Source organism: Diabrotica undecimpunctata, chromosome 9, assembly GCF_040954645.1.
Source record: "Diabrotica undecimpunctata isolate CICGRU chromosome 9, icDiaUnde3, whole genome shotgun sequence".
Taxonomy (NCBI): Eukaryota; Metazoa; Arthropoda; class Insecta; order Coleoptera; family Chrysomelidae; genus Diabrotica; species Diabrotica undecimpunctata.
The window spans coordinates 132,601,209-132,626,223 of NC_092811.1; the positions used below are offsets into that span (position 1 = coordinate 132,601,209).

The following is a 25,015-nucleotide window of genomic DNA, read 5'->3' on the forward strand; positions in this document are numbered from 1 at the left end:
TACTCTATTTTACTTGTATACAAAAAAAGTTGGTTTATTTTATAATATATTCCCTCTGCTTTGTGTATTTCTTACGAACACCGCGTTAAAAATTTATATTCCTAGTAAAAATAATTTTCAAAACTATATTTTTAATTAAATGCTTAATTTACATATTCTTATTCTATTTATTTTCTAATCACTGTTTTTTTAATTACTTTCAGTTGCCATTAACAGTATTTTTTATTATCTCTTTGTTAAATGACTGTATACAAAAGGTCCGTAATTAGGTTGAGTAGGCACCACCTTAAAACTCACAATTATTTGGTATAATCTGTGGTTTAAACATATATGATCTATCACTACCTCACATTTCTATTTATTATTCTTTCTTAATATATTTTTTAATCAAATAAACATTCTTGTGCTTTTTTTTTACAACAAACCACGATGTAACATACAACATTTTCTAATTTGCTTTGTAAAATGATGGCCTTTTATTCCTCCAGGCCGGAACATTAAAGCTTCCTTCTTCACTTCCGCAACTTACAGAACTAATAATTTTAAACTGAAATTGTAGAGATTTTTTGTAATTTTTATTAAATTTTTAAGTGTATGTTCGTTAATATTGAATTTTAACCGTAATTTCATTTATAGTACTAAAATTCAAGAGTAAATAACTGTTTAATATATTATTTTAAAATACAAATATCTAAGAATAAAATTAATTAAAAGTGTCAAAGAATGTTTTAGTAACAATAAAGTGAAACTCTATTGCATATTTAATTAATAATGAAAATATTGCATATTTTAGCAAATATTTTCATTATTAATTAAACAACATTTAATCTCCGAGAAAATGAAAAATCACTCAACTACAAGACACCTAATATCACCTAGGTGAAATCAATATAAACTACGCGTTATTTTATTTTAGCTCCTAAAACTTTGTATATGGTTTTTTCTTTGTATCTTGGGTCTTACATAACCACATTTTTTGTATATTAAAGCATGTTGCAGTGTTATAAATGATACAGACTACAGACTATATTTTTTATTTATCCAATAAAATATAATATTACACCAAATAAAAATACTCCCTACATTATTTAACAGCTCTAGCACATTTATGTTCCGACCTGGAGAGTTATTCGGCCGTGGTTGAATAAACACTACCCAAGTTAGTTTAATCTGTCATTACTTGTTGCTGTCGCTTTTTTATTGAATGTATTTGACTGCTTTTGCAATTTTACATCCTCACTTATGTTTTTAGGTCATAAAAAAACTGTTCAACTGTAGTTTACCCCAGTTTTTATTGCCTTACAGGCTATAAAAAGGTCCTACTACAATTCACATCTTTTTTATAATTTAATGTATATAATTTTATTGAAACTTTGTATATAAGTTTGTATATATTTAGTAAAATAAACTAGTTATTATAAAACATCTTTTATTTTCCACAAAACTCCTTATATCCATTTATTACATTTTAAAAATTTTGACAATACGCCCGAATCTAGGCAATATTTTATTGTCTCAAAACAAAAGAAAGATTCCTAAAAGTCATTATATGTAATTCGGATGTTGTTTAAAAGCTGGCGCCACTTCAGTACCGCCAAAGGTATTTTATAAAATATTACTTAAGTTCAGGTTGTCGTACGGTCGCATAATTTACAGATTCAGAGGTATATTCTGTATCTTGACGTGATAGAACCGCCACTAGCGATACGAAGCGAAAATCTTTGCTTCCATCCTCGATATGGTTGTTGTTATCTGTGTACTTGTAACACTCTCCAAGGCCAAGGACTCGAAGAAAAGTTTATCGGTGGTGTCTCTGTAGTATCATAAGGACCACTAACAATTCAGATTACCTCTCAACAGTTCGATGGTTCTTACTAATAGTGAATTTGTTTCAGGGAGCTATTCTGATTGTGCGGTGTACGCCTTGGATCTCACCTCCAAGTCTCCGCAGAAACAACCTTTTATGTCTTAAGATGGTAATTGTTTCCGTCGAAAAGGCATCTTTTTCTTTATCCATGATGACTCCCAAGTATTGATTGGCTTCGCTTTTCCACTCGATGGGATTGTTCTGTACAGTAAGTTGTTTCTCTGGTTGTTGGTGTTTCTTTTTGAATAGCACCGCTTGCGTTTTGTCGTGTTTATGGCGATTTATTTTATGCTCCACTCACCGACTTGATCTAACGAGGTTTGCAGATTGTTTACTGTTATACTCGTACATTTCGGTGCTTGGTCGCTATTGGAGTGTCGTCTGCATAAAGGCTTAATAGTATTCCTGGTGTTCTGGGAACTTCTGGGGTATATTAAAGGCGACAGGACCGCTCTTGTGGTACTCCAGCCTCCGGGGTTCCGATATCTGACAAGACATGTCCTATCCGAACTCAGAAGATGCGCTGCCTTTTGATACACTTCATGTTTGCAATTCAGCAGCTATCTTCCGCCGTAAGGCCAATAACAAAGCAGTTAATAAAACCGTTTGTTATTAGTGGGCCAGAGTGACAATCTGGGTCCTAATTGGTCACTTCTGGCGGCAAGTTGAGATAAAGAGCTCCAGTAACAAACTGACTATGGTAGGTCAATATTTTTCATCTCACATCACATAATAGATCAACCAAGAGACTATCTTCTCCAAATAGAAACAATTTTCTCACGGAATTTCAAGAGACTCGGCTGAGGTTTGCATCTTTTATTTTCTACGAAATTCCTTATGTAAATTTATTTCACTTTACAAATTTTAATAATACGCTCGAATCTAAGCAATATTTTGATAATACTCAAAACAAAAGAAAGATCCCTAAAAGTCAATATATGTAATTCGGATGTTGTCTAAAGGATGGCGCCACTTCAGTACCGCCAAAGGTATCTTATAAAATATTACTTAGGGTCAGGTATCTGATGAAGAGCTCCAGTAACAAGCTGACTATGAGGGGGTAGGTCAGTTTTTTTCATCTCACATCACATAATAGATCAACCAAGAGACTATCTTCTCCAAATATAGAAACAATCTTCTAACGGAATTTCAAGAGACTCGGCTGAGGTTTGCATCTTTTATTTTCCACGAAATTCCTAATGTAAATTTATTTCACTTTACAAATTTTAACACTACGCTCGAATCTAAGCAATATTTTGATAGTACTCAAAACAAAAGAAAGATCCCTAAAAGTCAATATATGTAATTCGGATGTTGTCTAAAGGATGGCACCACTTCAGTACCGCCAAAGGTATCTTATAAAATATTACTTAGGGTCAGGTATCTGATGAACAGCTCCAGTAACAAACTGACTATAAGGGGATAGATCAGTCTTTTTCATCTCACATCACATAATAGATCAACCAAGAGACTATCTTCTCCAAATATAGAAACAATCTTCTCACGGAATTTCAAGAGACTCGGCTGAGGTTTGCAACTTTTATTTTCCACGAAATTCCTTATGTAAATTTATTTCACTTCACAAATTTTAACAATACGCTCGAATCTAAGCAATATTTTGATAGTACTCAAAACAAAAGAAAGATCCCTAAAGGTCAATATATGTATTTCGGATGTTGTCTAAAGGATGGCACCACTTCAGTACTGCCAAAGGTATCTTATAAAATATTACTTAGGGTCAGGTATCTGATGAACAGCTCCAGTAACAAACTGACTATGAGGGGGTAGGTCAGTCTTTTTCATCTCACATCACATAATATATCAACCAAGAGGACTATCGTCTCGAAACGGAAACTTCTTAGGGAATTTCTAAGACTCATGAAGAGCTCCAAACAGAAACAAACAAAATCTTGTCAAGGAATTTTAAGACTCATTCTGATGTTTGGTGTATGCCCGCCCCCCTTTGTTTTCTCACCTTTTTGTTAAATTATTTAAGTACCTAAAATTCGCGAGTCCTGTATTTTATGTAAGTGGCCCCATCTATTGCAGCCCTGCTCAATTATAGATTATGGGTAAATTTTATAATAATAGGTGTATAAATATGTTTGTTTCAATACTCTTCTGTACAGATCTGCTCTTATTGAATTTTATCCATCAAGACAATTTGAACACTATTATTGAAAAGGAATATACTTGTAGAAATGATACACGATAAGATTCACTTAACATTTTATTAGCAAACCGAAAACTTAACACAAAATTAATCCTAAACTAAATTTACATATGGAAATTTTTAATCTCTTATTGACACAATAATATATTAACAATATTTGAAGTGCAGGTCAGTAAAGACAGGACATTCCTGATAGAGTTGTCTGCTTCTTTCTTATCTGTAATTAATAAAAGTTGATTATAAATTAATTTTGTAAAATAGACATTTATATTTATGAAGCAAAAATTGATATTTCGATTGTAATTAAATAAGGCCAACAATTAACAAATTAAGTGCCACCATATAGTACCACGTTGATACCAGAATTGAAGATAAAATATCAAATGATCTAATTAGTCTATAACTAGCAAATTAACAAATTAAGAGAGAAATTAAGAAAAAAAGGAAATCCAACTACGAATCAGGTGGTGAAAAACCCAGTAAAAGTGGATATGATATCACTGATAAAAAAATAAGCATGGAAAGGATATGTGCAAACAAAGGATCAGAGGGTGAAAGAACTATATAACAATAGAAACGCCAAAAAGGCAATAATAGATGCGAAACAAAAATCCTGGGAAGAATTTGGGAACAGTGTAAATGAAGGTTACAAAAAATATAGTTTTATTGACAGCTACTAAATTATTACACTATAGTCGTTGTTGAGGTAAAAATTTATAATTGTCTGCCTCTCAAACTAGTCCCGAAGCTATATTTATAATCTCACTAAAATGCCACGATTCATCAAATAAGTGTATTGCCCTCTGCATAGAAAAATATAAATGCAATCACTAGAGAGAGATTTAGAAGGTTACAAATGTTTAAAATTAAATAAGGCTATTTATCGGCTTAAACAGTCTTCTAGTCCTAGAATTATGAAGTAAATAATGTTTTGGAAAATATTAAGTCTAAGAAATCAAAATCATGAACCTTAGAGAAAATAATAAAATAAAGTCGTGGCAGTATATGTAGATGATGTTTTTGTGTTCAAAAGATGAAAGTGAAACAAGTAGACTAAAAAATGAGCTGAAAAGTAAATGTGTAGAATTAAGGAATGTTTATGTATGCAAATACTTTGATCCAAATAAAGGTTATATTGCTTTGAATATATTAGTCAGTTGTTAAAGAGATTTAACAATGAGTGATGCCAAAGGAGTTAAAGCTCCAATTGAACCAAAGTTATCTTTAACAATGGATGATAGTAACAATTGTATTAGAGATAAATTTTCTTATCAGAGGCTAATTGGCATTTGGATATATTTATCTGTTTTAACCAGAACCAATATATCATTTACAGTAGGTTTCTTGAGAAATTTAACAATGTATATAAAGAGTGTCATTGGAAATGTGTAAAAAGAGTATTGAGGTATTTAAAAGACACTATTAACTATTCTCTGATTGACTCAAAAGATTATTCAGAATTACAAGGTTTTGTTGATGCCGATTGGGCAAGCAATATATTAGATCGTAGATCCTTTACTGGATATGTATTTAAGTTTTGTGGCTCTGCAATATCTTGTCAAAGTGCAAAACAAAGAATGCTTTATCTAGCTGTGAGACAGAGTATATGGCCTTGTCAGAGGTTGCTAAAGAGGCTGTTTTTCTTAGGGATTTGCTGAGTGATTTAATTTAAAAAAATTGAATGGATTACTTCATTTAATGATAATCAATGTGCATTGATCAAACTGTAATTAAAGAATTTCCCTTTTAAGCGCAAATAGCACATTCTTTGACTGAAGGCTTTAAAGTCAATAATAGGGCCTTTTGTTCTCCCGTTTTACAATAAATCACACCCCATCTATATATTGGCTTTCATTGAAGCTGTAATATATGTAATGGGTTATGTTGTCACACACATGCAGTTCCCATCCACCGCATTTCCTGCAGTGCTAAAACACCTACGTTGTATGTGTTCACTATGTCTAGTAAAGCTGTGAGTGCTTCAGTTCGGTACAGGGTTCAGGTATTTCATGTTCCTAGTCTTAATTCCTGTTAGCTATGGGTAGCCTATAAATTTCATTTTTATTAAAAGTGGGGGTGTTAAAATATTGATATCAACTAAACAAAATTTAAATATTAGCGCCATATGTCATTTACTGGAAATTAAGGTTGGTACAACATAAACTGTAAATTATATTCACTTTCATAACAAAAATAAAGTATACTCAACTGGTTCGTTTCATTTACAAACTTTAACAAGAATCTCTTGGATAAGGGTCATATTTTATGTATTGAAAACTATTACACACCAGTAAGTTTGATAATAGCACATCTAAAGTGTCAAACCCATATTCTAGGAACATTGAGATTGAATAGAAAATTAAACGCAAAGAATGTTACACAGACAAATGTTAAAGAAAAGGAGTATCTGTTGCAGACGAATGCAGTAAATATATGGACAGACAGGACTCATAAGCTAAGTTACTCAATTAAACTATTCCTTCTTAGAAGAAAATTAGTATTGCAACAATGTAAACTTACAAATTGTTGTTATAATATAAGTTTCAAACCGGAAAGAATAACAGATGTTTAATAATTTTCTTAGCTGCAAAATATTTGGGAGATATCTTTGTAATCAAGGATGGGTCATACTTAACAAATTAATCGAAAAAAATGTTTTACTAACATAAATATTGGAATCTATTCCTGTATTTGGAAACATCTCATTTATCTCTTCATCTGGACGTTAGTGCTCATTTATACCATCTTGTTTGAATTGAGATATTTTCTACCCTGCAGTGGTTGCTTCATACACATATGTTGAATCTTCATTAATTACCCTAGAACTGTAAAACATAAAACTATAATAATGTATAAAATAAAACAAAATGCAAATAAAAAACAATTTCTTTTTTATATTTTTGAAGCGAAGCTAGCAGAACTAGCTCCACAAGATACAGTTGTCATGATTAGCATCATGGAATAGCAGGTCTTCACATTGATTCACTACTCTCCACTCCTACTTTAAGTCTATCATAAATTCACTCTTTATGATGGAATCAAAACAAAAATTTAAATACATTACAAAAAGTAACCATAGGATTATGTTCCAAAAAATAATATTAGTAAATGATTTGTTAAATCTTTAGTGGCACTAACATTTAGATTGCTTCTGATTGAAACATAACAAAGTTCTGAAATATTCTAACCTAGAAAGTAAAATGCAAGAAGTAATTGTTTAATTTCTCTGCTGGAAATTCTAATCTACGAATCTGTAACTTTTACGATACTATGATTTGCTTACCTTCCTTGTTCTCATCCAACCAGTTCTTCATTCTCCCATACTTCAGTAATACTGTAAACTATTACTCGCTTGCATATTTCCTTTTATCAACTGACTTTACTGGCCCATTTTCTTCTCTCATAAGTAGATCCATTCTGATAGGACCTTCTAAACTAAAAACATGGTATACTATGTTAGTTTACAGTTTAAAGGAAATGCTGTGTAAAAATATCTCCCAACTGTTTAATTAAAATCAGCACCACAACAAAACATATCACTGTGCCTATCTACATTTAAATATACTGAATTCCTTCAATCTAGCACAAATGATTTAAAATTAAAATATATTTGAGTTATATTATATCAACTGAAAGATAACATGTTTATATAACCTCTACCCCTGCTCATTCTTCTTCAATCAATTTTGTCATTTAACTCCACTGTCACCATGTTATCACTAGCTTATTAAGATATTTATATCCTTCCTTTTCTATTAGATCTTTCGATAAAATAATTAGATTTTTTGGCTTAGACTTATCGTCATACAGCCAGACACAAAAGGACTAAGACAGTCATCATTATAATTATTTACCTAAATGCCCTATCAAAATAAAAGACTATTACATCTACTAACTAAATAATTTTTAGAGAATTATAATGATAATTTGCTGTCTTTTAAAAATTGAATTAAGGAGTTGTAAATATCTACAGAGCCAAGTGATAATAAATATAGTATATTCCAAGGAGCTGCTATTTTATATTTTAATAAATCATTTATAAGTTTGGATGAGTACACTCTGTTTTTAGAACAACCAAAAAATATATGATCTAAATCACTTTCCTCTCCACAATGCTCACATTTGTCATCATCCAAAACCTTTATTTTAAATAAGTGCTTTGGATAACATGCGTGTCCGAAACGTATTCTAATAATGGAGGTTATGTGCCTCCTGGAAGCTCTAAAAGACTTGTACCAAGGAAATTTGGGAATATCTGGCTGAATTATCGAGTATCTATTTTGGTTCACAAAAGAGTATTCCTTCCACTGGTAGCTCCACTCTCGAAGCAATGTTAACTTGCAAGAAACAATACTGTCAGAAAGCGTTACTTTATGTAGAATACCAGTATCGGATAAAATGCTTTCTTTGGCTAATAAGTCGACATATTCATTATGTTCAAATCCTGCATGTGCTTTAATCCAGAGAAAATGTACATTGATTCCTTTAGTTAAAAGAGTTTGAATAATATGTTTAATTCTATAAATGTATGGGCAGTCTTGTAAGTTAGGTGGTCCATATTTACCAATGGATTTTAACACTGCTAAGGAGTCCGACAGAATTAGAATATGGGCAAACTCAACTTCAGCTACATATAATAAAGCTTCATATATTGCAATAGCCTCTGCTGTATAAATCGAAGTTTCCGGGTTCAGTTTGAATTTCTTTTCTATATGTTCCGATGGTATAAAAAAAGCGCATCCGGTTCCATCTGGAGATTTAGACGCATCTGTATATAGAGTTATTGCCTCTTTGTATTTGCTTGTTAAAGATAGAACAATATTTTTATTTAAATATATATTTTCACTATAATTTGGTACAATAATATCTGTATGTAAAAAGAAAGAAGAGTAATTTTTGAATATATAGTTCGTTCTATCTATATTTTTTAAAAGTAATTAAAAATAATTAGATGATTTTTATAATTATAATATGACAACTGTTAACATAACAAACATAACAAAACATAAACATTGTCAGGTATTCCTATAATAAAGGTAGGATATTATAATATTCATTTTTTTGTAATAAATAGTGATTCATTCTCCTGAACCATTTTTAACGTTTAGATTTACATTCTTCATAAATTATTTCTTCTTCTGGCAACTACTTCTTTAATCACTTATACTTCCACACAAACTCATTTATTTCCATTGGAATTTCCTAGTCTCATTCTTCATATTAGTTTCGTTTTCTTCATATTTTTGTGTTAAATAATCAGTTAATTATGCTTTCACCTCAAGCATAGATAATATGGAATACAACTGCAATCCTGTGATGAAATTTATACTTTAAAATAAATTCTAAAAGAAAAAAAAAAAAACAAACAATAGGCTTAGAGGCAATAAAATTTGAAGCCTGGGCTGAAAGTCCTGAATTTTTATATAAAACATGGAAATCCAGTACTACAATTTATTTTCTAGAAAATAAAATACATAGAAATTAATAATCATCTGCCAAACAAGTCCTTGTCAGGATTAATGAGATTGTTATTGTAAAAAGTTTTAATTTTTCAATTGTCTTTTAGTAATTTATGATATATAAACTAGATATGAATCAAATATAATGTGAAACAATTTGATAAGTTGGTTGAAAGGTTTTTTAAATCGAATAAACCAGTGGGATAAATGCCAGATGAATAGAGAAGCAGTATATAGTGTAATAACCACTTACAAAAGCAAATATGTTTAACAATATATAAATAACAAAAACTATTTATGAGATTTTAAAGCCTAAATATAAAGTTTTTAATTACTATATTATTGTTGTATTGATAATACAAACACAAAATTGATAATACACAGTAAGTTAAGAAGACAAAAATCTCCAGAAGCAAACACAGAGCTATATTACTGGAGTATAATCATTATAAAACATATCCTGTATTTAAAGTTTCATCCTATTAACAAAGAATATAGAAGCATATGCCTCTATATTCATTGTTAATAGGATGAAACGCATATACGTCTATATTCTTTGCTATTAACATGACTATGACTAGTGAGAATATAATGGCTTGCTCACCTTGTTCAATTCCTGGTGAAACTGGATCTACTTTTCATCTTCAAATCACTATAACCTTATGGCATTGTAAAGTGTAATTTAATAACCAATTTCATTTTATAGAAGTCTCTTTTTCAGACACATGTTTCTCCATTTCATTTCCTTAGCAAATGTTTTCATGTTGCCTTCTAATCTAAAAACAAAATGCAAACATTATTGTAAAAACAATATACAATCCAATTTCCACAAGTTTCATAAAAGTTAAGATACAAAAACTATACCTTGGTCATTGTAATTTCCTCAAGTTCCAAATATTTTAAATTAAAATATTGAAGATGATGTTGCAACTATTCTAAATATTTATTGCCACTTAAATTTCCATCAATTCCATCAATAAAAAATGGATCGAAGATATAGTCCCTCCCCCAAAACATTAAGTTTTTGGTGTTATCTGTTATTACTGGAATACTCAAGTGTTTATTATGCCGAGACCAATATGCGTCTACATCCTTTGCCAATATCGTACGCCAGAAGGATTATGTTTCGGATGTAAGGAAAATGTTGATTTGATTCATTCCTGGGTTAACATAAAACGTTTTTTAAAAAATATTCATTTTCATCTTGTTGATCTAACAAGAGTTTACAAAATTCCATGCGTTTAAAATTGTCCTCGGCTCAATAATCTCAGCTAATAATTCTCGTATTAATAATCTTTAAAACTTTAAAACAATGGTAACCACAAACAATATTACATATATATTTTTTGGTAAGTTACCCATTTCGTTTCCAAATATCTGGTTCTGACAGTTAATTGATGTCAAACTTATGTCAAGTTATTGTCAATGTCAACTTGTTCAGCAATAGATTTGAGAATGTCTACTCAACCTAATCGCCGATACGATTGATTTATTCTGGAAAAGAATCTGAAGCTTTGAAAAAATAAAACATCGACGTGTTTACTTAACCTACTTGTATATATATTCAACAAAGAAACAACTTAATATTTAACATCAAACAAAATTAATATACAATATTTTGATAGTTAACAATGTTTTTGATCTGTTTTTATCAAGAAAGTAGTGTCGATTTTATTATCCGTAAGTATTTTTCGAGCCGTTTTGATAATATCTTGAGACGGGTGTTGATCTCTAGTAAGAATCCATGCAGTGTCTACAAAAAATAGAACGAAATAATTAGACATACTTACTTAATAATTAGAGAATAAGAAATATCGTTTGACATTTTTTTTTGAAAAATTTGTATGAAAACGAAAACTATTTATATCAACGTAATCAGTAGATAAATACATACGAGCAGAAAAACCCAAGATTGTTTGGCAAGAATACACTACTGCATAGTTTGCATAGTCCGTACTTAGTACCCAATAAGGCGAAGTAACAGTCACTGAAAAAACAAGAAAAACAGTTAATTTGTGTGTAAGGGTTAAATCATATAGCGAAAATACTGAAATGCAATAACCTTACCCATTTTTCAACACTTTATGTTTAGAATAAGGAATTCCTACGTACCGGGTGTTTTAAAAGTGACTGATAGTTTTGCTTCTCCTTTATCTGATGCTAATTCAGCTGTTCCTTTAATTGATGATACTGAATTGGTTCTAAAATCATATAAAGTAATAATAAAATGGTTTGCATTCATTATTAAACAACAACAATTTTAAAATACAACTATAAAACAAGTTAGCTACCAAAGAAAAATTTATTTAGAGAGAAAGGATATGCCAACGAAAACATTGTCAAATAAAGGGTAAATATTTATAACAGAAAACTATGCAAATATAAGATATGAAGAATAATTTAGTCTTAAGTTAATACGGTATTATTATAAAAATTCAGTATACTAGTTTCTCGCTTTCCTTCTGGATATCTCTTCTTCCCTAATACCTCCATAAATGTTTTCCAAAGTTGTCCCTTCTATATATTTATTGTTTCAATTTTCAGTAGCTATACCATTCATATTACGCTTTCATACAGAACTGTCGGTCATAAAATGTTTTATATATGCTATTTGACAGTTTTTTTATACAAACATTTTGTATAGGATAAATCTATCTTTCCATTTTTTCTTGATATTCTTGTATTTAACTCGTGGTCTTCTCTTTTGTTTTCATCTATAACAGAGGTGGGCAACCTGCAACCCACGGAACGCATGCAGCCCTTTGCAACTTTTTGTGCAGCCCGCCAAAGCACCAATATAACCTCTCGTTTTATTAAAAACGCTACAGTGGTGTACGGTGTGAGGTAATTTATTTATTTAAAAATAAATTCAGCAGTGATTTTGAAAAAGACTTAAACTGTTAGAAAGTATTAGTCGACACTCAGCGGATACACTACACACAATGTAGCTGGAAGAACCGACCCCAGAATCTGGGGCATCCAACTCCAACTCTGTAACCAGATTGAGTACTTCGTTGTGATGTTCACAGAAACACTAAACGAAGGGCCGATGTATCTGCAGCCTGTAATAGGGTGAGCAGAAGAGTCGATTTACTCAATCCCTCTGTGATAAGTTCGGACCTACACACCCACGTACACTTATACACACGTACCTACAAAACATTTATCAGGCCGGTGATTAAATATAGAGAAAATCTTTATATCATGTTCAATCGCCGCTTTGCACAACAACTGCTGGGATTGGAACAGGGAATCCTGCGTGAAGTAAACAACAAAGGACACGACTACCCCTCCGCCCTACTACGTCAACTGTCGAATATCCAGTCCATCAATGAGAGGATCTTCTCTTTGAACAGGAGTTATACAATCAAAACTACCCACTAAATTGGTTACTCTTTCCAGCAACGAACTCTTTGATGAATATATTGATATCCTGGAAGCAACTCCACTCTATTTTCACCGTAATTATTAAATTGCTCCCTTCGAGCTTGCTACGACAGGGAGGAATCGGTTTTCTGTGGTTTCCCGATCCTATTGCACAATTATACCTGTCTATTGTTGAGGCTACAGCCACAGCTGCCCTCTCCGCGATTCATATCATTTATATACTTACGAATTAAATTCAGTCACAATTCATAACCATATAATTTTACTAATAAAATTCTAAAAAGGACCGTTTTAGCTCAACAGACTTTCGCCTCTGATCACCCTGGACACCACCTCCTCCCTAGGACTACAGCCATCGAAGCGTACCACCAGTGAGCACAATGCATCGACAAATGCTGACACCAACAAAAAAACAAACCACGTCCTGAAGAGGATATCTAAAACAGGACAACAAAATCAACCACAAAGAAAACAACAAACTGAAAAGAACAACCAGACAACGATAGTATAGTACGAAAAGTAGTTCGTAACACGATGCCGCAGAGAAGGGAGCCTAGCTGTCGGAATGGTGGCGAAGTATGCCTCATTCGCCGTAAATTGCAAGCAAATAATACAAGAGTTGGAAAACAATTCAACAATTCTGATGCTCTTTCGAGACGATCATTCAGTGCAAATTATAATCGCTGTATTAAATTAGAGGAACGACTTTGCCCTGTGAGACGAACCACCGTCATTAATGATCAATGAAAGCCTCAACAGTTACAAGAGGCTCAAGCAGATGATTCATGTATAAAAAGAGTATTGGATTGGATGCGTCGAAGTGAGAGACCTTCTTGGCAAGACATTGGTGCATGTAGCCCAGAAATTTAGTCTTCCTGGAGCCAATGGAATTGCCTAGTACTAAAAGATAATCTTCTGTATAGAACCTTTAAGAACGATGATGGTACAGAATCTAAGCTTTAGTTGATTATACCAAAAAGTAAAGTGTCAGAAGTATTGCGTCAGTTGCATGACGGTGCATCAGGTGGACACTTTGGTATCACGAAGACTCTGCAAAAGGTTCGAGAACGGTTCTATTGGGTGAACTGTAAAGATGATGTAAGAAGATGGTGCCTGAAATGTGAACTGTGTGCAACCAGTAATGGTCCAGCTGGTAAAAAGAGGGCACCCATGAAACAGTATAATGTTGGTAGTCCTATGGAAAGAGTAGCAATCGACATTGCGGGTCCATTTCCAGAAACGGATGATGGAAATAAATATATCCTGGTATTAGTAATGGAAATGATGGAAATAAATATATCCTTGATTTAGCTTTCTGAGAATTTGCTGTTGTATTTAATATTACGTTAACGTTCTTACTTTTATTATGTTTATTATTTATTTTTCTGGTATTTTTTCTGGCTGATTTTCTATTTTCTTCATATTTTTTTGCATACTCTTCCGTTTTCACATTTGTAGGATGTGAAAGACAAAATAATAAATCAATAAATAAATTAACGAAGGACCAAAGTAGTTTCTGAATATTTGTAAACAACTAAAAATTGTTGATAACTCGAGAGAAATGTAGAAAGTTTTAATTTCTTCACCAAATACTTACAAAACATTTTTCATCTGGTTGAAAACTTCAACTTTACCATCACTCCTTTTCGAATAGTCTGCGGTAATACATTTGCCGCCTATTTCGAATATTAGTGGATACTTTTCATACTCGTACCATTTACCTAAATACTAAAATAATAAGAAAATGATTAAAAAACGTTTTAGTGTGTAAATAACAACCACAAACTGAATTACAGAAAAAAAAGTTTCTTACAAAAATCACAAACCAAAATTTTTTAGTTTTAGAATCTATAAAGTAATATAATACGAAATATAATACTGAGAATTCTGAAACCACTAGAGATAATAATTTGCAAATTTTAAACGAAGTGTAATCAAAAATCGAAGAAAATCTAAAGAATCTATGCACACAATAGTTAAAAGTGGTTTAAAATCTAACAAGACCAGAAGAAACGAAGATTGGTTCGACGACGAATGTACATCTATTAATAATGACAGTAACATCTAATGATATTAATTTTGGAAGATTATGAAAAACTCCAACTAGAAAAAAGGAACGTTTAGAAAGGAAAAGAAAGAGTATTGCAAAAATGTTCTAAACGATATTGTTAATCACCATAACAGAAAAAACTCACGGAGATTCCACCAACAGATAAACAGCTGTAGATAGGAATTCAAACCCAAAATAATAGGTAGCATGTAAAGATAGGGATGGTTCTGTAATTAGTGACAAGCAGTTTGTACCTTGTCACTAATTTACTTTGTGGCTCAGTCATTGCAATATTAATAGATAGCGGGATATCTATTGTATTATATATAAAAAAAAATCAATTGCGATATTTGCTCACAAAATGTTAGTTTTGAGTGTTCAGGAATTAGTAAACAGGAATAATTAATTTTCAACCGGGATTGTGGAACAAAATGCGAAATAGAACATTTAAAACTACCAACAAAAAGTTTTTCAGGCGCCATTATATTTTTATTAATAGAATTTAATACAATTTTTCTAAAAGTAGAAAACTAGGAATTAGCGTAAAAATTAAACACTTCTTATTAGAAACCATTATGAATTCTAATAAAAAATGGTTGGATAATTTGCAAAGAGTATAATATGCTTGTTATTGATCAGTTAACCCTTTCAATCCCAGACGAAATTATAATTTGTCGACCTTTAAGTCCCACCGATACACCTAAACTTCATTTATTTTACATTAAAACTACTTTGACTAGTTTTAAGGGATTATTTCTCAACGGTACATCTAAGTGTAGCATTGAACAACGCGATTTCTTCTTCTTCTTCTCCCTACTTTATAAATAGGCAAAATGCCTGTTTTACTTCGGTTTTTAGCCTCAATTGACGTTGTCTGATCATTTTTTCCTCGATCGTCCCAATGATCTTCTTCCATTTGGCGATTTGTCTCTTGCTATTCGTACTATTCTATTTTCTGTCATTCTTTCGATGTGTTGATTCCATTCCACTTTTCTTCTTTTGATCCACGAGTTTATTTCCTCTATACCACATCTCGCTCGTATTTCCTCACTTCTTACTCTGTCTCTTAGAGTTTGGTTTGTTATTTTTCGTAAGACTTTCATTTCTGTTGTTTCTAGTAGTCTTTGTGTTTCGCCGTATCTGCTCTTGTTTCCGCTGTGTACGTCATTATCGGTCTTATTGTTGATTTATATATCCCGGTTTTCGTTTCCGTTGTGAGGTATTTGTTTCTCCAGATTGTGTTGTTGAGACATCCTGCTGCTCTGTTTGCCATGTTCACTTGTTTTTGAACTTCTTCTTCCACTTTTCCTTAGCTTGACAGTTTTATTCCCAAGTATTCAGTTTCCATCACTTGTATTATTTTGTTATTTACGACTAGTTTACATCTTCTCGGTTCCGCTGATATCACTATCGCTTTAGTTTTCTCTGTTGAGATCTCCATGTTGTATATGAGCGCCGTATCTTCGAATTATTTAATTAATCTTTTTTGGTCATCTTTATTTTCAGCTGTTATTATGGCGTCGTCGGCGTAGCATACTATCCTTATTTCCTTTTCTCCCATTCTATATCCTCTTCTTTTTTTAACTTTCTTTATGATTTCATCCATTATCAGATTAAATATTAATGGGCTCAGCGAATCTCCTTGTCTAATACCAGTTTCATATTTGATAGGTTGATAGTTTTCCTTTACATCTTACCATAGCTATTTCGCGATTTCATTGGTTGTAATTGTAGTTACAGTCATGCGATGTGCAGTGCGAATTCTTCATTTTTTGTTTGTATCATTGTTATGGTAGTCAGGGTTGTCTATAAGTGCTTCCTTCAAAGTGTATTGTTTATTGTTGAAATAACGTCTACACTTTTATCTTTAAAAAATGGCAGCATAAGAAGTTTTTTGTTTAACTTATTAATGTTTTTAAATGGTTTTGAATATTTAGTCACTAAAAATGACATTTCTTTCATTGGTAGTTGAGAGTACCGTTGGGCATAATTGTCTGTATTATATAAGTCTGTATCATATAATTGTCTGTATCATAAAGCTGCCTGTATTTGGAAAGAAGTTCATTTTAGAGAATGTGAGACCGCTTTAAATATTTTTGTTAAGCTTTTAGATAAAAGCATAGAAGATATAACTTATCAGAGTAACCTTTATGCCACACAAAAGGAAAAACAACTGAATATGTCCAAGAAAGAGCTCTTAACATTTATCGGGATAAACTTTTTAATGGGCTACCATATAGTTTCTGAACTCCGAAATTATTGGTTAAGCCAAGAAGATCTATCTGTTTCATTTGTTGCAGAAACTATGCCAAGAAATAGTTTGTAGACCGTTTTAAGATTTTTGCATGTAAACGACAACTCGTTAATATCAAAAAATAATACCGATCGGTTATATAAAATTAAACCTTTGCTGGATTGTCTAAATTTCCAATTTGGTAATTATTATGATGGACAGAAAATATGTGTCGACGAGTCAATTGTAAAATTTAAAGGCTGATCATCTATTAAACAATATAATTCGATGAAACTGATAAAAAGGGAGTATAAGCTCTGGTGTTACTCTGACGTGACTGGCTTTGTAAAAAAAATTTAAGTATATCAAGGCAAAGACGAAAAATTCAAGAGAAATACTCCAAATATAATTCAGGTGAACGAGTTGTTTTATGTATTCCTCAAGAATGGAGATCAAGCATTCTAATACCTCTCTTCAAAAAGGGAGACAAATCGGACCAGGAAAATTACAGAGGAATTAATTTATTAAACACAACAATAAAATTAACAACCAAAGTGATAACAGTTAACTGAATGAAATTATAACACTAGTAGAACAACAACAAGGTTTTAGGTCGGGATGATCATACACCGACACTATATTTATAATGAGACAAGTGCAAGAGAAATCATTAGAATACAATAAACCGGCATATCTATGTTTCGTGGACTTTACAAAGGCATTTGACCGGGTCAAATCAAAAGACGTTATCCACTTACTTCACGCAAGAGAGATACCTCTAGGAATAATCAAAACGATCGAAAATATCTACCAAAACAACACAATAAAAGTAAAAGTAGAAGAAGAACTAACCGACCCTATTGAAGCTGGCAATGGAATAAGACAGGGAGAATATTTTTCCACTCTGAATTTATCCCAGCGGTACTTTTCAGTAGCATATTGTTTTAGTAACATCACAACATCAATATTATAAAAATTAAATTGTTTAAAATTTATTAAAAAATGTTTATAGGGATCATCCATATCGGAACCATCCTTATATAGTATATATAAGGATGGTTCCGATTACTGGTACTTCTAAGTACCTCTGCGACTGAAAGGGTTAATTAAAATTAAAATTTTTTATACAGCTAAGAATTTCTGCAAAAACAGAAACTTTCGTGACAAATGTTTTTAGTAAACCACACAGAAAAATCAGAATTTTGTCATAAAGATCCTGTAACAAATTGGAGATATATTATTATTAATGAACATTGAACTAGGCAGAGGCCTACTGTGCCCATAATATACCTAACAAAAATAAAAAAAGAAAACCTATGATATAATTGGTAATACTAATTCAGATATTCAATCAACGCTAGAATAATAATAATAATAATAATACTTTATTTCTTTTTTGACAAATACAATTTGTATAGGATCAGTCACAGTTTAGAAAACAAAATAAGTAAATATAAATGCAAATCTAAAATTACGCTAAACCTAACATTACAAGACAAACACAAATAGAAAATGTAAAATTACTAGTATATACCTACTTAAAATAATGTCAACTACTAAAATATTCATTAACAGAATAAAACGTATTCTGCAATAAAAGTCTTTTAAAGTTAATTTAAATATTTTCATATTCTTACATTTTTTTATTGGCTCGGGTAACTTATTATATATTCTTTGACCTATTATTGCAGGTGAGTAAAAATGCATATTTCCTTTAGAAAAAGGCACATGTAATTTTTGATTCTGCCTTGTATTTATATTGTGAATTTGACTATTAGTTTTAAATTTCTCAATATTTGAATGAATAAAAACACAAACTTCAAAAATATATAAACACGGAACAGTTAAAAGTTTATATCTAGTAAAGTAACTCTTACAGCTAGTGATTCGAGAAATACCAGCAATACAACGGACTATTCTCTTTTGAGACAGAAAGACTTCACCGAATTTACAAGACCTATCCCAAAATACTATGCCATACCGCAAACGAGACTCCACCTGAGCATAATACAGCATAATTAGCTGTTTTTCACTTAGTATATCTTTGAGGTTTCGAAGTAGGTAGCATGATGAGTTTATTTTGGAAATAATATCATCACATTGCCTTTTCCAATTGAGACATTCATCAACATACAAACCCAAAAACTTTAGGCAATGAACTTTTTCAATTTGTTTAGAATATATTGATAGTTCGATATCTAACAGATGTTTCTGTCTATTGTGGAAATGAATAGCATGCGTTTTATCCGCATTAAGATGTAAGTAATTCGAGGAAAACCAATTACTAAGATCACACAAAAGTTCGTTACATTTATTTTCAAGAGATATATGTGATTTATCTGATATAAGTATTGAAGTATCATCTGCATAAAGTGTAAACTGTACAGCAGAATTTATTGAGACAATATCATTTAAGTAAATAAGAAATAATATTGGGCCAATTACAGAACCTTGTGGAACACCCATATGAATGTAAATGTAATCTGATTTGCAAATATTTACTGATTGTTGGGATACATCTGTTAAGGAGACATACTGACGACGTTCTGATAGGTAGGATTTTATCCATTTTAGAGAGAGATCTTTTATTCCAATATTTTCTAACTTATTAATGGGTAACGTATGATCGACACAGTCAAATGCCCTACTGAGATCACAAAAAATCCCGACAGGGCATTCATCCGCATCAATATAGTTAGTTAAAGTCTCATAAAATGAATGAACTGCTGTATTTGTAGACTTACCTGCCTGAAAGCCATGCTGATATTTACTAACAATACCTTTCTCCAATAAATAAGAGTTTAATCTGTTAAGATAACAGTATTCGAATATTTTTGAAAACACTGAAGGGACAGTTATTGGGCGATAATTACTAATATTCTTTGGATCACCTTTCTTATGTACAGGAACGACTTTTCCCACCTTTAGATAATCCGGGAAAATACCATTGCAAAAGACAAGTTTATTAGAAATGTTAAAGGTGATAATATGAATGGAATTACTTTTTTTAATAAAAATTGAGGTATTTCATCAAATCCACACGATTTTGAAGATTTCAATTTTCCTATCAATAATTCACTCAGCTCATTTGGAGTGTAAGGACATAATTGTAAAAAATTGTCATTTTCATTATAAGGCGGTTTCCTTAAAGTACTATTTTGATGACTGGGAATTTTAGAACGTACCTCAATTGGAGCATTCTTAAAGAAAACATTGAACATGTTAGCAACAATAGGGCATTCCTCTATTACACAATTTTCATCTGATTTTAGACATATATTTTTCCTTCTATTATTGTCAACATTATTAGTCACGTCGGCAACAAGTCTCCAGGCACTTTTTGTTGGATTATCTGATAATGAAATAATATTCTCTTAATAATTTTTCTTTGTCAAACATAAAAGTTTCTGGTGTTTCTTTTTTTCTAACTTGTAATATTCACGAAGACACGGACAGGATCTAGATAAAACATGCAAGTTTTTTAAGTTACTACTAGATAAGCGTACTTCAGTGTTTACCCATTTTTTACGATCATTTATAATACGTTTATTTTGCAATGGAAAATTAATGTTAAAATAATACGAAAAAATATCAACAAACACATTAAAAGCCAAATTAGTATCAAGTATACCATAAACAAGATTCCAATCTTCCAGCACAAGACTCGTAACAAAATTATCTATCCCACTCTCAGAAAAATATCGCTTTTGACAAGACATAGGCAATTTCGATATATCGATTTCAAGTTCGACTAAAACAGTTCTATGATCAGACACAGTGTTGTCAAGAATACATGATGTACCTAAATTAGAAAAAATTTACAAAAATATTATCAATTGTTGTTATGCTGGTATTTGTGAGAATCAAAGTTTTTTGTATATTTTTAGAAAAGTTAATAATAATTATAAAAAAATCAATTTTTAAAGCTATTTGTGCAATAACTAAGCAACAAATTAACGAAAATAATTTTACAAATACTCATTTTAAAATATTTTATGTTTTCTCAGTAAAATTGCGTCACTTTTCCAAATAACTTACCGGCCTTCACCTTTACTATTTAGATTTAAATACCGATCTTACATTGTTTATATATTATTTATAATTAAAAAATTATGTTTGATCTTTTGCATGTTTTGTTTATTACATATTATTATTACCAAATTTATCAATAGCAGTTCTAAAATACTTGTATCAAAGAGTGTCTTGGGAATATCTTATAGTTTCCTGGTCGATTATAGCATTAAAAAATCAAAATAATAACACAGACACACACAAAATAATAACAGTCACTACTTACGGCTGCAACATCAAAATTTTGTTGGACTTTCACACTAGGACATCTTGGTATAGGTATTTGTGCCAGTAACATCGGTATCACCAAACTTACAAGGAAAAATTCTGAACGCATCGTATCTTTTCTGCTTAAATCGACTAAACAACTTCCTTGACAAAAAACCAATCTATTAATGCGCTCCCAATAGTTCAATTATTGCACTTTATTCAACCTTCAACAGTTAAAAATGTTTACTTTGCAATTATGGAGTCGTAAAGTTAATGCAACGCATAATTTTTTAAATGGAAAATTATTATGTGATATATAATAACTAGTAAGTGGGGTAGATAAGAATTTTTTGCAAAAACAAATATTTGTTTATATTGTTTTTTATAATAATTAGTCATTAATAGTCTTTGAAATATATGCAATAACTACTTTTTTTTAAATATTCACGCAAATAGCTGTAGGTACATGTTCAAAAGTACCTGCATCTATAATATAAAAATGAATCGCAAAATGTGTTGGTAAGCGCATAACTCAACAACGCATGGACCAATCTTAACAATTCTTTTTTTAAAATGATCCTTGAAGTCTAAGGATGGTTTTTACGGCGAGAAATATTCGAATAATTTCCGGAAAAACCCTAAAACAGCCTTTTTATTTTTGAAGTTATACTTCTATACGCACGGTCTGCGTTGGAAATTTGCACGGGAGTGAATCTGTGAAACCATTACATATGTAAGGTAATGAGTAAGAGAGAGACATAAGATATATTTTCTCTCTCTTCCTCTCTCGAGAATAAAAATGTTGCTTTTGTATATATATTTAATATTATAAATATATTATATTATATATAATATTATATAAGTATATAATATAATATATATTAATATTATTATTTATGTGATATGTTTTGCATTATTTATTAAATGTTCATCATTATTTTAGGCTTTTGTATTTCAAAATAATCACTGTATGACAGACAACTGTCAATTTTGAAATCCGTTAGTATCATGTCTAATTGGCAAATCTTTTACGTGTTTGGTTCATACGCTGGTGTACTTGAGTTCGAATCCCAATATGAATTTCCTTTTTTGTTCTTAAAATATTTAAAAACCTCACGTTAATGTTATTAAATATATGTAATATACGCAAAAATGCTAAATTTTAAAATAAAATAAAAATTACAACATAATCCGAGTTGTTGGTTTTTTATTTTTATCTTCGTAAAGTAAGTTATGTATATTGGCAGTTTTAAATACTTATGAATATTGCATTTTAATTTGTATTGTATTATTATATTGAATTATGTTGCAGTCTATTGTATTGTAATTTTTATATTAATATCAAAATAAACAATGAATTTTACTGCAGAGTATGTGTAAAATTTTTTTTTTGCATTCAACTCCTTTTATACATATATGAATATAAAAATAAATATTTTTATTAAAATATTGATACAATCCTTCATTTACTATACTCCTATTACAGGTCAAACGTTTATATATAGCAAACGATGCACCATATACCTATATACCTAATTCTTTTTCTCTTTCTGCTCTCTCTTACCTATAGCATTAAATATGTAATGATTCTGCAGATTGACTTCCATATAAATTTGTAACGGCGAACGCGTGTATAGAAGTATAACTTCTACCGGCAGTCCCACTGGACTGCCACACCCGTTTTTTATTTCTATACAAATATTCTCTAATTAAATGTGGAGTCAATTTGAATTTTATTGCTTTTCAATTAAGGTTATATAGAAATGGATTCTTCTTCTTAAAGTGCCCTCTCCTCAATGAAGGTTGGCTACTACAATTTTAAACTCTTCTCTATCTTCAGCTGTTCTTATTAGCTGTTCAAAATTTAGTCCTGTCCATTGTCGGATGTTTCTGAGCCACGATAGTCTTTTCCTTCCTAGGCCTCTCTTTCCCTCGATTTTTCCTTTCACTATAAGTTGGGCATATTGGTACTTACTATTTCTCAGTATGTGGCCTAGGTATGATGTTTTTCTAACTTTTACTGTGTTAAAAAGTTCTCTTTCCTTGCCTATTCTATGCAGCACTTCTTCGTTTGAGGTATGCGATGTCCATGAAATTTTGAGCATTCTCCGGTAGATCCACATTTCAAAGGCCTCCAATTTATTTACGGTTGATGTTTTAAGGGTCCACGTTTCAACTGCATATAGAAGAGTCGACCAGGCGTAGCATTTTGATAAACGTAGTCGAATTTCGAGTTTTATTCGAGAATCACAAAGCAGTTTTTTTTATTTTTTCGAAAGATTTTCTGGCCTGTTCTATTCTCGATCTTATTTCTAGATCAGGATTTAGGCTGCTATCGATTCAACATCCTAGGTACTTAAATCTATTGACCTGTTTTAAAATGTACCCATTTATTGTGCAAGGTTGAGGTACGTTTTGGTTTTTTCGGATTGACATCACTTTGGTTTTTTAATGTTTATTTTCATACCAAATTGCTCACAGGTCGAGTTGGTCTTGTCGATGAGTCGTTGTAGACCTAAGTCGGAATCCGCAATTAACACTGTATCATCGGCGTATCTGATACTGTTGATATTTACGCCAAATCGATAATCTAATCTAAATCAAGTTTATCTTAAAATTTAAGATATTGAAATAGATAATCGCTGGATTGTTCTATCTTCACCCATTTTATCAAAGACCTTCAAAGCACACATCAACGTTGAATCTTGCTATTCAGTGAAATCTATTAAATACATTTGCAAATATGTAACCAAAGGGAGCGATATGGATGTGATTGCTATTAATGCAGAGAATTCCAATGATGAAGTTACCCAACACCAAATGGGTCGCTATGTTAGTAGTAATGAATCAGTTCGCCGAATATTTTCTTTTCCTATTCATGAGAGACACCCTACTGTTGTTCATTTAGAAAATGGACAAACAGTATATCTTACAGCACAGAACGCAGTACAAAGAGCTGCTCAGCCACCATCTACTAATTAACCAGTTTTTTTGAGATATGCCAAAATGATGCTTTCGCTTAAACATTGTTATGTTCTGAAATGCCAAAATATTATACTTGGAATCAATCCTTAAGGAAATTTATACGACAGAAACAAGAAAAACCAGTTCCTGGATACCCAGATACATATTCTACCGATGCCATTAGTCAATGTTATTAAATTAAAATTAAATTAGCACGCCTTCGATGGATAGGACATGTAATTGGGCGAGATGAAGATGCAACGATCAGAAAAATTTTCGACCGAAGAGGACCAGTGGGAAGACGAGCCAGAGGAAGACCAAAACTTAGGTATCAAGATAACATAGAGGATGATCTAAAATTCATCGGAGTTAAAGCATGGAGAAGAGTTGCCAGAGAAAGGGGCGAATGGAAGATTGTTCTGAAGAAGGCTTTGGCTCATAACAAGCTGTAATGCCACTTATGATGATGATTAGTCAATGTACGTGGCCCAACATCATTCCAACATTTATGAACTGTTGATGGCGATTTGTTTGGATCATACAGAGAAGCCTGAAAATATTTGCAACTGCTAGAAAATGACGCTCATTGGGATCAAACTCT

The 25,015-nt window shown here is 31.3% G+C and overlaps 1 protein-coding gene and 1 long non-coding RNA gene across 2 annotated transcripts; both read right to left on the minus strand.

Annotated features, from left to right (window-relative positions):
* Positions 1–4,084: 4,084 nt before the first annotated feature.
* Positions 4,085–10,889, minus strand: LOC140451494 (uncharacterized). Its single transcript, XR_011952054.1, has 5 exons — positions 10,364–10,889; positions 10,104–10,275; positions 7,324–7,475; positions 6,706–6,865; positions 4,085–4,257 (listed from the first exon to the last, which is right to left on the minus strand). It is a non-coding gene; the product is annotated as an uncharacterized lncRNA (long non-coding RNA).
* A 146-nt stretch (positions 10,890–11,035) lies between these two features.
* On the minus strand, positions 11,036–21,745 carry LOC140450035 (apolipoprotein D-like). Its single transcript, XM_072543459.1, has 5 exons — positions 21,467–21,745; positions 14,484–14,614; positions 11,612–11,700; positions 11,394–11,486; positions 11,036–11,252 (listed from the first exon to the last, which is right to left on the minus strand). Exons 1-5 carry the CDS (start codon positions 21,575–21,577, stop codon positions 11,125–11,127), a joined length of 552 nt encoding a protein of 183 aa, XP_072399560.1. The 5' UTR covers positions 21,578–21,745; the 3' UTR covers positions 11,036–11,124.
* Between the last annotated feature and the right edge of the window lie 3,270 nt (positions 21,746–25,015).